General features: G+C 37.1%; 3 protein-coding genes across 3 annotated transcripts; all 3 read left to right on the top strand.

Annotated features, from left to right (window-relative positions):
* The first annotated feature begins 276 nt into the window (after positions 1 to 276).
* LOC110933133 lies at positions 277 to 1,770 on the top strand. Its single transcript, XM_022176370.1, has one exon. The coding sequence runs from the start codon at positions 277 to 279 to the stop codon at positions 1,768 to 1,770; it is 1,494 nt and encodes a 497-aa protein (XP_022032062.1).
* Positions 1,771 to 5,373: 3,603 nt separating this feature from the next.
* Positions 5,374 to 7,376, top strand: LOC110933134. The gene is made up of 2 exons (XM_022176372.1): positions 5,374 to 5,953; positions 6,436 to 7,376. The coding sequence occupies exons 1-2, from the start codon at positions 5,374 to 5,376 to the stop codon at positions 7,374 to 7,376; spliced, it is 1,521 nt and encodes a 506-aa protein (XP_022032064.1).
* Positions 7,377 to 8,764: 1,388 nt separating this feature from the next.
* Positions 8,765 to 9,692, top strand: LOC110934488 (hevamine-A). Its single transcript, XM_022177498.2, has one exon. The coding sequence runs from the start codon at positions 8,765 to 8,767 to the stop codon at positions 9,641 to 9,643; it is 879 nt and encodes a 292-aa protein (XP_022033190.2). The 3' UTR covers positions 9,644 to 9,692.
* The last annotated feature ends 2,558 nt before the right edge of the window (positions 9,693 to 12,250 follow it).

Raw genomic sequence — 12,250 nt, 5'->3', positions numbered from 1 at the left:
TCTAGGTGACAATTATGGTTTAGAGGAGTTTTTCTCTGATGCTCCAGATCCTATTGGAAATAATCGAGAGGCTAGTGGTACTAGTGGAGTCGAAGACATTCACGTCTCAAATCAGGTGGAAGATAGGGTTCAACTTGAACCAAATCAGTCGCACGTTTTGAGGCAGGAGGTAGAGGAGACTATTCGTATTGGGTCTATTATCGGTATCAATCTCAACGGATTCGAGTCAGAGGCCGAGAAATTAGTAGTCGAAGAAGGTGTTGACAACGGTACATCATGAATTGTCTGTCCGTTAACTTGAGGGGGGTGCGAAATTCTCGCAAATCGGAATGGATTCGTGGTCTAAAAACTAGTTATGGGGTGCACTTTCTCGCTATACAGGAGACAAAGTTACAGGATTCGGAGTCTTTTATGTTCAATCAGTTTTGGGGCAGAGCTGCGTACAAGTTAGCAGTGGTGAATTCACATGGTAGATCTGGGGGACTGGCATGTCTTTGGTGTTCAGGAGTGTTCAGGTGTGACGATGTCCTCTATAACAGGTATTTCATTGTTGTTTCGGGTACCCTTATTCAATCGGAGTCTCGGATTAACTTTGTCAACGTATATGCGCCTAATGATGTGGCTTGTAGAAGGGCTGTTTGGTTGGAGTTGTTGGGGGTTAGGAATTCTAGACAAGGGTGGTGGGTTATGATGGGTGACTTTAACGAAGTACGGTATGCTCATGAAAGACTGAACTCAGAATTCGTTGAAGGTAACGCTGATGCATTTAATCAATTCATCTTATCGGCTGGATTAATAGAGTATAATATGGGAGGTGGGAACTTTACCTACATATCTGACAATGGAAAAAAACTTGGTAAATTGGATCGATTCCTGGTGTGTCTAGGATTTATGGAAAGGTGGCCTAATGCATCGGTAACTGCAGTTGACAGAGTAGCGTCGGACCACCGGCCTATCATCTTATCTACAGTTCAAACCGATTTCGGACATATTCGGTTCAGGTTTTTTAACTCATGGTTCGAGCTTCCTGGTTTTTTTGATTATTTGCTACATATATGCGGTTCGTTTTATTTTTCTGGGCCAGCGGACCTAGCCTTAGCCATTAAACTTCGGTGGTTAAAGAATCGCATAAAGTCTTGGATCAAAGGGGTTAAGGTAAATAAAGAGGGCATTTATGAAAGAAAAAAAAGTAGGCTGACATTAATTGAAAACTTGGCTGAGGAAAGAATACTTTCGGATGATGAATTGGCCGAGAGAGTGGAGTGCAGGCTTTTTATGGCTGAGTTTGATCGGTTGAAACAAATGGATCTGCGTCAGAAATCCAGGTCTAGGTGGGCATTAGAAGGCGATGAGAACTCTTCGTTCTTTCATCACATTATTAACTCGAATATTAGTACGAATAGACTTAATGGGTTGATGATTGACGGTGTTTGGGTGACGAATCCGCTATCTATTAAAGAATATCTGTTTGGCTTCTTCGAGCACCAATTTTCCGAGCCCATGCCCAATAGACCATCGTTGGTATGTTCTAACTTGGCGTCCCTTTCTGTTGATGAGGCGAATTTGCTTGAAGCTCCTTTTTCAATTGAGGAAATCAAAGCAGCAATCTGGGAATGTGATGATGATCGTGCTCCGGGGCCGGACGAGTTCAATTTTAAGTTATTAAGAAATGTTGGTCAGGTCTTTGGGACGATTTTATCAAACTCTTCGATCGGTTTTATGAGGACGGGTCGCTCAATGAATGTTGCACTTCCTCCTTCATTGCCTTGATCCCTAGGGTGTCACACCCTGGCTTTGCGGAAGCGTGGTTAGTTTGGTGTGACTTCTTAATACCATAGCTTAATCATAACAAAGCTATATGAATTTAAAAACATGCAAGATCATCCATTAAGTTTTTAAAAACAAATACAATACCATTGTTTTAACGGGAATACGCCCTAACAACCACAACCTTGTCCAACAAACATTACAAACTTAAACATAACATAAACATAGTTTAAGGACTGTGACTTGTCCAGGAAAGAGTCACATTCCCTAAACCCCGGATGACCTCGGAAACTAGTGCAGCGGGAAAACGTGCCATACCGTGCCAGATCCCTTAGTTCCCTGAAATACATGTAAGTTGAAAAATCAACAATAATGTTGAGCGAGTTCATGTGTAAGTGAGTAAATAAACCTTCGCTTTTATCAAAATCCTGGTATGTAGCAAATAAGGAAAAAGAGATCACCAATGGTTTGCAAGGCCATTGATATGTGTGAAATGCAAGTAGGAAGGCTCAAACCTAGCAGATTTATGCGTCGGGTACAAAGTCATCCCGAGGTCCGTTATGCTGGGCCTGGGACTGGGCTCGCTACACCCAAATAGATCTATCGCTCCTGCCCCTCGGTCCTACCCTGAGGATTATTGACCTCAAGTTTCCGCCTACCCATTCACATGATCTAAGTAGTAAACCTCCTTACGCTAACCATACCATGTATAAAGTATTCGTAAATCAAGTAACATGTATTTCACCCCCGCAGTTTAGAAAACTGAAAACAGTTAAGAAAAAAGGGGGACATGAACTCACAGTCGGTGCGTCTCTACCAAGTACTCCAAATCAGGAAGCTGTGCAACGACCTACATGTGCTAACTCTATTAGACGGACGGCCGTGCCTTAGCTTTATGGTTTTCGTTTTAGGAAATAGTTAGACAACTATTTCGTGTTTACGTTCTGTGCATACTTGGTAATTAATCTCCTTCCCAAGGATGGGGGATTTAGTATATGTGCGTTCGAATTATATTATTAAGTCTCACTTAATATATATATTTATTTCCAATCCCAAAATATAAATATTTTTCTCAAAAATATTATATGTTTACTTCACAAAATTTTCCCAAAAATAATACGTTAATAAGATACGCGTTCATAAATATTTCCGTAAAATGCGTAAGTTACGTTTTATCATTTGAGTGGTAATAAATATTACCAGTGTAACTTATATAGTTATCGTAGAGGCGTTCGTATTATTTTGGACCTGTTAACGTTTGAAAATATTATTTTTTTCTCTAAAAATAATATTTATGTATTTTCACAAAATAATCATAAACAAAGTTGTGAAAATATATTTACCAAATATATATATTTATCACGTTTAGTTTTTGTGAAAATCCCACCTCCGAATATTTAGTAATAAAGTCATGGCGGAATTTATATTTCGAAAACATGTCGAAAAGATATTTCTAACACTTATAGTGAAAATAATGCTAAGTGTTATGTTTTTAGAAAAATTTCGCCAGAGTTTCCTCTGTAACTGGAGGTGGCCACGCTTTCAAGCGTATCATTTTCTTTTACAAAATCAATTTCAACAACTTCTTTATTTAATCAAACAATTTCCGACACAACAAACTAGTCGACAAGTACGTAAATCGCATAATCACATGAACTTGTAGTTTTTCTAAAATTTATAGCGTACGTCTCCTTACATTTAGTGGATCTTCATATAAAGTAATGTGATCTCGTAAAAACCTCGTTTTTAAAGTAAATCCGTCTTTACAACTTCCCGTCATCTTTTACAAAGATTGTTATTTTGTCGACACTTTTCATTTCACAAGTGTTTACACACTTGTGGTTTATAAAAATCATGCTTGTTAGTGTAAGATCCATTTTTAGAAAAACATGATTTCTTTGACGCTTGGTCCTTTGAAAATACCACTTGCAGATACGTAGATCTGCTAGTTTTAAACACTATCCCACAAGTAAAACATTTTTACACAAGTTCATGATTCGCGTGTGGTAGAGTTTCACCCTTTAACCCTTGTTCTATTCAAAACAACCTTATGTCATGATTCGTGATCATGACCAAACCGGGTTAAGTGATGATCTGAGCTACCACAAGATAGATCGGGTCTAAATAATCACAAATTTCAATTACTACAACATTTACACAACTAGTGAGCTTTTAACCATCATTTTTCATGTTTTTAGTAGACTTTAATGCACCATTTTGTAAGCTTTCGAGTTGTAATCATTACACCACATATTAACCACTTTAGATTAGTTCAAGATAGGGATTTAAACATCATACCACTAGCTCGAGGCTAGGGAAGAATCTACGCGCAAATGAGGTGGATAAAAGCTAGAGAAAGAGGTCCTTCGAGCTCCGAGTGCACCAAGCTTCCTAATACGTGACCCTTGATGTTTATGTATGCTTGGAATATGAAGATCAAACTCGAAAATGGATGTAGGGGAGGGGGGTGTTCGGCCGAGACTTAGAGAGCAAGAGAGGAGAGTTTTTGTGTGGTGTTATGTGTTGTGAATGATCTCTTGTGCATAAGGTGATACTTATAGACAATTTAGAGTGTATAATCCAATGGTTTTGATGTCCTCTTGATATGAGACAAAATGAAATATTATAATCAAAAGTGGTACTTGTTCTAGTTACATGGGGACCGAAATCGGCCATGGGGGGGGGGGTTCTAGTTTGTTTCCAAGTATTAGTTAGCTTAGAGTTAAGTTAAGTAGGTTAGTTAAGCACTTAACTCGGTTAGTGGTGTGTTGTGTTTTAATGCGGGTGTTAGGGTATTCAGGGACCCTAACTGGCTCAGAAAAAGATCAATAATGTTAATGTCAATATTTTTATGTTCCGGGTATAGTCCGGTTGTTCGGTTGGATAGTAATCCGTTAAAGCGCTTAATAAAGCTTTAAAGTGTCGTTAATACCATTTTTAGTGACACAACTTATTCCCGACACTTTGGAAAGTGTCTAGTAATATTTTTCTCATGTTTTGGCACTTTATTAGCTAGCTAGAAGCTAAATTGTTCATTAAAGTGCTGTGTTTTGTGCTCAGTGTACGTTTTAGGCACATCTAGTCATTGTAACTTATTCCTAGAGACGCAGTTCTACAACCCTTGTATCCCTACACTCACTATGGGTGTAGTAAAATATTTATGGCTCATACAGGCCTTAGAGGCAATATCTGCATGATGCTGGCTTTATCAGCATGTTCAATAGGTTATCCGTTCATAGTGCTACTGTGCTTTTGTGCATCATGTTTGTCACTAGAGTTCAGTATGTAAATAATGTAGTGACAGTAAATAAAGTATGATGCAGATATGTACAAGTATCAACAGTCAAGTAGCAGTTCATCAGTAATTTCAAGTAAGCACAGTAATTAAGCAGCAATTAATTATTAACTAAATCGTACGGATACCTGGTTTAGTGAGGGTTGTCACATAAGGTGAAGGATCCGGTAAGCCCGGTGGACTTTAGGCCTATTAGCCTAATCGGTGTGATAAATAAAGTTATATCTAAAGTTCTTGTCAATAGGCTGAAAGGGGTTTTGGGGAACTTAATTTCTGAACATCAAACGACCTTTTTGGCTGGGAGGAACATCATGGACGGCCCACTTGTGCTGAATGAAATTTTGAGCTGGTTAAAAAAGTATAAGAGAAGGGGTATGTTTTTCAAAGTCGATATTAAAAAGGCGTATGATTCGGTCAATTGGGCGTTTCTTGACTCGATTATGCAGCAAATGAATTTTTCTAGCAGGTGGCGAACTTGGGTTATGGCTACTCTTCGTTCTGCCAAAGCCTCGGTGTTAGTTAATGGTTCCCCAACCAGGGAGTTTGTATGCTCATGTGGGCTTCGTCAGGGAGATCCTTTGTCTCCATTCCTTTTCGTTATGGCCATGGAGGCTCTGTCAGGTATTATGAAAGTTGCTGATTCCACGGGCTTGTTTAAAGGAATTAAAATCTCTAACGAGGGTCCATATTTATCACACTTAATATACGCGGATGATGTAATGTTTGTTGGTGAGTGGTCCATGTCGAATATCAACAACCTTCGTCGTATGCTTAGATGTTTCTATCTAGTTTCAGGTTTAAAAGTGAACCTTGCTAAGTGTAGTATTTTCGATGTCGGGGTAAGTGAGCTCGCAGTTCAAGAAATGGCGAATCGGTTGAAGTGTAAGCAAGGTATGTTCCCGTTTAAGCACCTTGGCCTAATGGTCGAGGCCAACATGAATTTAGCCCGTAACTGGAAATCGGTCGTTGATATATATTCAAAAATAGACTTTCGATCTGGAAAGCCAAAACTCTTTCTTATGGAGGTAGGATAACTCTCATAAAGTCGATGTTGAACTCATTACCTACATATTATTTCTCGCTTTTTAAAGCTCCGATTAAAATCATTGAATCTTTGGATAGAATTAGAAGAGTATTTTTTTGGGGAGGCTCGGAGGAGAAGGCTAGGATGAATTGGGTCGCATGGGAAAAAACTATAGCGCCTTTAGAATTCGGGGGGTTGGGCTTTGGTTCTCTCAGGGATGCAAATTTGGCTATGTTAGCAAAATGGTGGTGGAGATTTAAAACGGAAAAGAACGGGTGATGGAGAAGGGTAATTTGGGCTATACACCATAATTCAAGAGTGTGGAACGACATCCCGGTTAAAAACTCAGTCGCTGGCCCGTGGAAGAACATTTGCAGCATTCGTCACATTCTCCTTAACGCGAATATAGATCTGAAAATGGCCTCATCAGCGGCTTTGGCTAACGGCAAAAGCATACATTTTTGGCTGGATAGTTGGGCTAACCAGGTTCCTTTCTATTTATTGTTCCCAGATTTATTTAGAGCTGAAACAAATAAAAGTTGTTTGGTGGCTGATCGAATGAGCTTAGCAGCAGATGGGCGGGTCTTTAATTGGGCCTGGCAGCGGCCCGAACTGAATGGGGCTGAAGAGACCCAGTTCCAGCAGATGTTGGGTATTATTGGGGGTCTGAGCCTGACTTTGGATAGGGATAAATGGATCTGGAAGTTAGCTAAGGATGGGCAGTTTAGTGTGGCTAGCATTAAATCGGTCCTTAGCTCCCATAACTGGCATCGCCCAGATAGAGTTTTTGTTTGGAATAATTGGGTCCCGAAGAAGGTGGGCATAGTAGCTTGGAGGGCGGATTTGAACCGGTTACCGACTAGAGCAGCCCTCCTGGTCCGTAATGTTCCTGTGCATGACCCGATGTGTGTTTTTTGTGGTAATTATGAAGAATCTAGCGAGCACTTGTTTGTCTCCTATCATTTCGCACAATCGGTTTGGCTAAATATCGCCAGTTGGGGCATGATTCCTCCAATCATCGCCTTTGGTATAAACGACTTACTGTCACTTCATGAGTTCGAGTTTAGTGCGACTTTGAGCAATAAAAGGAAAGCATTACATGCGGTAGTACTTGTTGCATTTTGGTGTATCTGGAAATTAAGAAATGAAGTGATGTTCAGGCAGGCCATTCCGAACTGTACGAAACTTTTGGGTGAGATTAAGTCGATGGCGTACTTATGGGTTAAGAATCGATCAAAATTGGTGTCCATAACTTGGGAAGATTGGAGTCGGTTTAGCTTTGGTGCTTAGTTGTGATGTAATCTTGTAAGTAGCTGGTGTTGAGTTGATTTTGTATGTATGGCGGGTAGCGTCTTGCTACAATGAATAAAATGAATTTTTGTCGGCCGTTCAAAAAAAAACTAATAGTTAATTTCCTCATTAATTCAATAAATGATGGCCTACTTGTAATTTATTTATGTTGATTAGTACCCATAACTCTTTAAATCATTTTTATTTACAAAAGTGCCAAAATGTCTAAATTGCCTCTTAAAACTTTGGACAATGTCCAAGTTTTCCCCTTTAAAATGGCTTGCTTCATTTGTACATGGTGCTTCAAGATTTGTACCTATGACAAAATTACGAAAAGGATAGAAAACGCAGTTCTCTTAATAAGGTATTATAGATTATAGATTATAGATTATATAGAGTTAAATGTCCAAAATTAGTGAAAACTCACATTTTCCACTTTTTAGAAAAAAAACCCTCATTTTCACTATTTTTCCAACATGCATATACAATCAAAGTGTCGAATGTTAGGGGTGAGCGTAAAAGCGAATTAACCGAATCGTAATCGAAATAACTGAAAAAACCGAATCAAAATAACTGCAGGGCCGGTTATTTATATTTTTGATAACTGCATGTTGCGGTTCGGTTATGGTTAATTTATTTTAATAACTGAAAATAACCGAACAAAATGTTTTAAACATGGTCGAATCCATCGGACCATAGGTTTTTAAGTTAGTGTGAAGTGTTTAACCATGGCCCTATCCATATGTTTTTGGTGAAGTGTTTAAGTCTTTTAACCATGGCCCAACCTCATTGAATTTAAAACTCTAGTCACTTTGAAGGCTTTCACATAACACATGTTACTTTTGTTTTTGGAACACTGTATGCATGTGGTAGTGAAATATAATTGATAATTCTACAAGCTTTAACTGTGTATATTTACCTTTTGCGCATTAATTTTACATGACCCACACATTTAAAGCCCAACTTTAGAAACAATGAAAAAACCTGACCTATAACCGAACCGAAACCGCATTAACCGCCAATAACCGATTATAACCAAAACCAAACAGTTATGACTTTTTGATAACCGAAGTGTGCGGTTATGGTTTCGGTTTTAGGCAATAACCGAACCGGACCATGCTCACCCCTATCGAATGTCATACGCGACAGCATATCATTTAAAAATAAACTTGCTTAATACAAATACAATGTCACTTATGGAAGACAAACCTAAACTTTATGTAATAGATAACAACAAAAAGACAAAAAAAAGGAACAAAGTTGTATTCAAATCCCTGAATCCAACCATTCCTAAAAGAGAATTCAAAGTACAGCAAAATCTTTGTTATATAAATTGAACTTTCACCATGCTCGATAATCAAACCGAAACCATGAGTTTAGATTCACAAATGGCAATTTATTCAGCAGCATTGATTCTAGCAACACTAGTGATGGGCTCTAATGCTGCTGGTATCTCCATTTACTGGGGCCAAAATGGAAATGAGGGGACCTTAGCTCAGACTTGTGCCACAGGCAACTATGAATACGTAAACATAGCCTTTTTATGGACATTTGGCAACGGGCGTACCCCAAGAATGGACTTAGCGGGCCACTGCGACCCATATAGCAATGGCTGCACCAAACTAAGCGCAGACATCGAATCCTGTCAAAGAAACGGGATCAAAGTAATGCTATCTATAGGCGGCGGGATAGGTAGCTACTCACTTTCCTCAAAACAAGATGCCCAACAAGTGGCTACCTACCTATGGGACAACTTCTTAGGTGGCAAATCATCGGGCATTCGACCACTTGGCAACGCATCATTGGATGGAATCGACTTTGACATAGAAGCAGGCGGAAGTCAACACTGGGATGATCTAGCAAGGTATCTTTCGGCGTATAGTACACAAGGTAAAAAGGTGTATCTAACCGCAGCCCCGCAATGCCCTTACCCCGATGCATGGTTAGGGGGCGCGCTTCAGACGGGTTTGTTTGATTATGTTTGGGTTCAGTTTTATAACAACCCGCCTTGCCAGTATTCTGCAAATATAAGTAATCTTGAAGACAGTTGGAAGCAGTGGACTTCTGACATTCCAGCTTCTAAGATTTTCTTAGGGCTACCGGCGGCATCTGCGGCGGCTGGAAGCGGGTTTATACCGGTTACTGATCTTGTTTCTAAAGTGCTTCCGGTCATTAAAAGCTCTCCTAAATATGGAGGTGTGATGTTATGGTCCAAGTATTATGATGATCAAAGTGGATACAGTGCTGCCATTAAGAAAGATGTATAATATACTAGGTTAGAACCCCGTGTATTACACGGGTTGAATAAATGTAATTTTATACACCAAATAATATAAAAATATATATCTTTAAAAATCTCGTTTATTACACGGGTTGAATAAATGTAATTTTATATATCAAATAATAAAACAATATATATTTAAAAATCTCGTTTATTACATGGGTTGAATAAATGTAATTTTATATTTTACAATTTTTTTACATTACTCTTATTTAAAAAAGTAATAAAAAACAATTTTAACTAAATTTAAGAGATGATACGATGTTAACATGTATTCTAAGAAAATCTAATATCATATAATAATAGATTATAAATAATTTATGTTAAGATGATTTATCATTCACATATTTTATTACTCACAATATTTTATATTATTCATAGCAACTAATGGTTTTATAGTATTATTAATTTATATAAATTCGTGTGTTGATTTAACATAATGGATGAATCATAAATAAATAAGAAGAAATTGAAACTACCTTTATCTGATAATTTAAGTTAATCGCATAATAGTTTTATATGAATTTTTATTATATAATTTAAATAAAAAAATTGATGGTGGAGGAGAGATTGTCATGTGGCATTAATTGGAGTCCTTTATTAGAATTTAGATTCTAAACATTTATTAGAAAAATGTTTGTGAGTAATCTATCTATATTATTGTAATTATGTGCTGCTGTATATATTAATACATCCCTTATGTGCATTCACAATAGATACCATATATCTTTTGCTGGATTTAATAGGAATCGCTTAAAAATATATATAAATACCCATATTTTTTAAAAAATGAAATCACAAAAATAATACTAGTAGACCCGCTAAACAAAAGAAAACAAAAAAACAAACCCTACTTAATTACCCCTTCTTGTTTTCATCGTACAAATCTGCACCTAGAATGTCTAATTCCTTTATTAAATAGCACAAACAAATAAATTTGTGATATACCTAAAAAGATAAAGATATCGAGATGTGTTTTGTATCAAGCGAAAACCTTAAAAAAGAATACCGGTTTGTGTTCCAATAATACTAATAGGCTCAAATTATCCAGACATCTTATCTGCCTATTTAGACACCCTCTGTCTCGTATAAGCCTCGTATAGGCCTATACGAGGCGTATAGGGTTACATCAAAATCAGTGTCTGACTCATGTCAGTTCTGGTTTGACTGCCTCAATACGCCTCGTATAGGCCTATACTGGGCGTATAGGACCCTTCGTATAGGCCTCATATACGACCATTTGCCCCTTATATGCGTCGTATAGACCTATACTGGGCGTCTTGAAGGTTTTTTTTTTTTTTTTTTTTTAACAAACATTTTATACCATATTAATCGTTTTAGCAAACTTTTATACAAAAACAAGTTTTTTTATTTTAAATAATTAATATTAGGACCCCTCGTTGGTTTTTTTTTTTAGTTGAAAAATGGATGTTTTGGTAAGGTAATTTGATTGTTTTTTGAGGGTGATGTTTTTTGAGTAAAAAATGGGTGTTTTGGTGGGGTAATTTGAGTTGTTTATTAAGAAAAGTTTTATTTTTTTATAAAAATATTTTACCGTTTTCAAGATCGGCCTTTAAAAATATTCAATCGTAGAAATATTACATTGTTTTTAACATATAGTGTAGTATTGTATCGTATAGTGTATAGTATAAGTCTCGTATAGGTCACATATAGGTCCCATATAGGTCTATACGAGAGCTATACGAGACTTATACTACACTATACGATACAATACAATACAATACGATACGATACTATAGGATATGATACAACGCCCGTATACGTCGATAGGCCTATACAAGACCTATAAGGGACCTATACTACACTATATGATACGATAGTATCGTATTGTATCGTATAGTGTATAGTATAAGTCTCGTATAGGTCCCATATAGGTCTATACGAGAGCTATACGAGACTTATACTACACTATACGATACAATATAATACGATACGATACGATACTATAGGATATGATACAACGCCCGTATACGTCGATATGCCTATACAAGACCTATAAGGGACCTATACTACACTATATGATACGATAGTATCGTATTGTATCGTATTGTATCGTATAGTATGGTATCGTATTGTATCGTATAGTGTATAGTATAAGTCTCATATAGGTCCCATATAGGTCTATACGAGAACTATACGAGACTTATACTACACTATACGACACAATACAATACAATACGATACGATACGATAATATAGGATATGATACAACGCCCGTATACGTCGATAGGCCTATACAAGACCTATAAGGGACCTATACGAGACCTATACCACACTATATGTTAAAAACAATGTAATATTTCTACGATCGAATATTTTTAAAGGCCGATCTTGAAAACGGTAAAATATTTTTATAAAAAAATGAAACTTTTCTTAAAAAACAACTCAAATTACCCCACCAAAACACCCATTTTTTTTACTCAAAAAAACACCACCCTCAAAAAACAATCAAATTACCCTACCAAAACATCCATTTTTCAACTCAAAAAAACACCAACGAGGGGTCCTAATATTAATTATTTAAAATAAAAAAACTTGTTTTTGTATAAAAATTTGCTAAAACGATTAATAT

The sequence above is a fragment of the Helianthus annuus genome, chromosome 6 (genome assembly GCF_002127325.2).
Source record: "Helianthus annuus cultivar XRQ/B chromosome 6, HanXRQr2.0-SUNRISE, whole genome shotgun sequence".
NCBI classification, from domain to species: domain Eukaryota; kingdom Viridiplantae; phylum Streptophyta; class Magnoliopsida; order Asterales; family Asteraceae; genus Helianthus; species Helianthus annuus.
The sequence above is the reverse complement of the archived record's forward strand: the minus strand, read 5'-3'. Positions and strand labels throughout refer to the sequence as shown.

Coding starts and splice junctions, on each gene's coding strand:
- LOC110933133 (XM_022176370.1), top strand. CDS start 277: ATGAATTGTCTGTCCGTTAACTTGAGGGGGGTGCGAAATTCTCGCAAA.
- LOC110933134 (XM_022176372.1), top strand. CDS start 5,374: ATGGACGGCCCACTTGTGCTGAATGAAATTTTGAGCTGGTTAAAAAAG. Junction 5,954..6,435: donor TCGGTTGAAGTGTAAGCAAG/GTATGTTCCCGT, acceptor TTAAAAACTCAG/TCGCTGGCCCGTGGAAGAAC.
- LOC110934488 (XM_022177498.2), top strand. CDS start 8,765: ATGGCAATTTATTCAGCAGCATTGATTCTAGCAACACTAGTGATGGGC.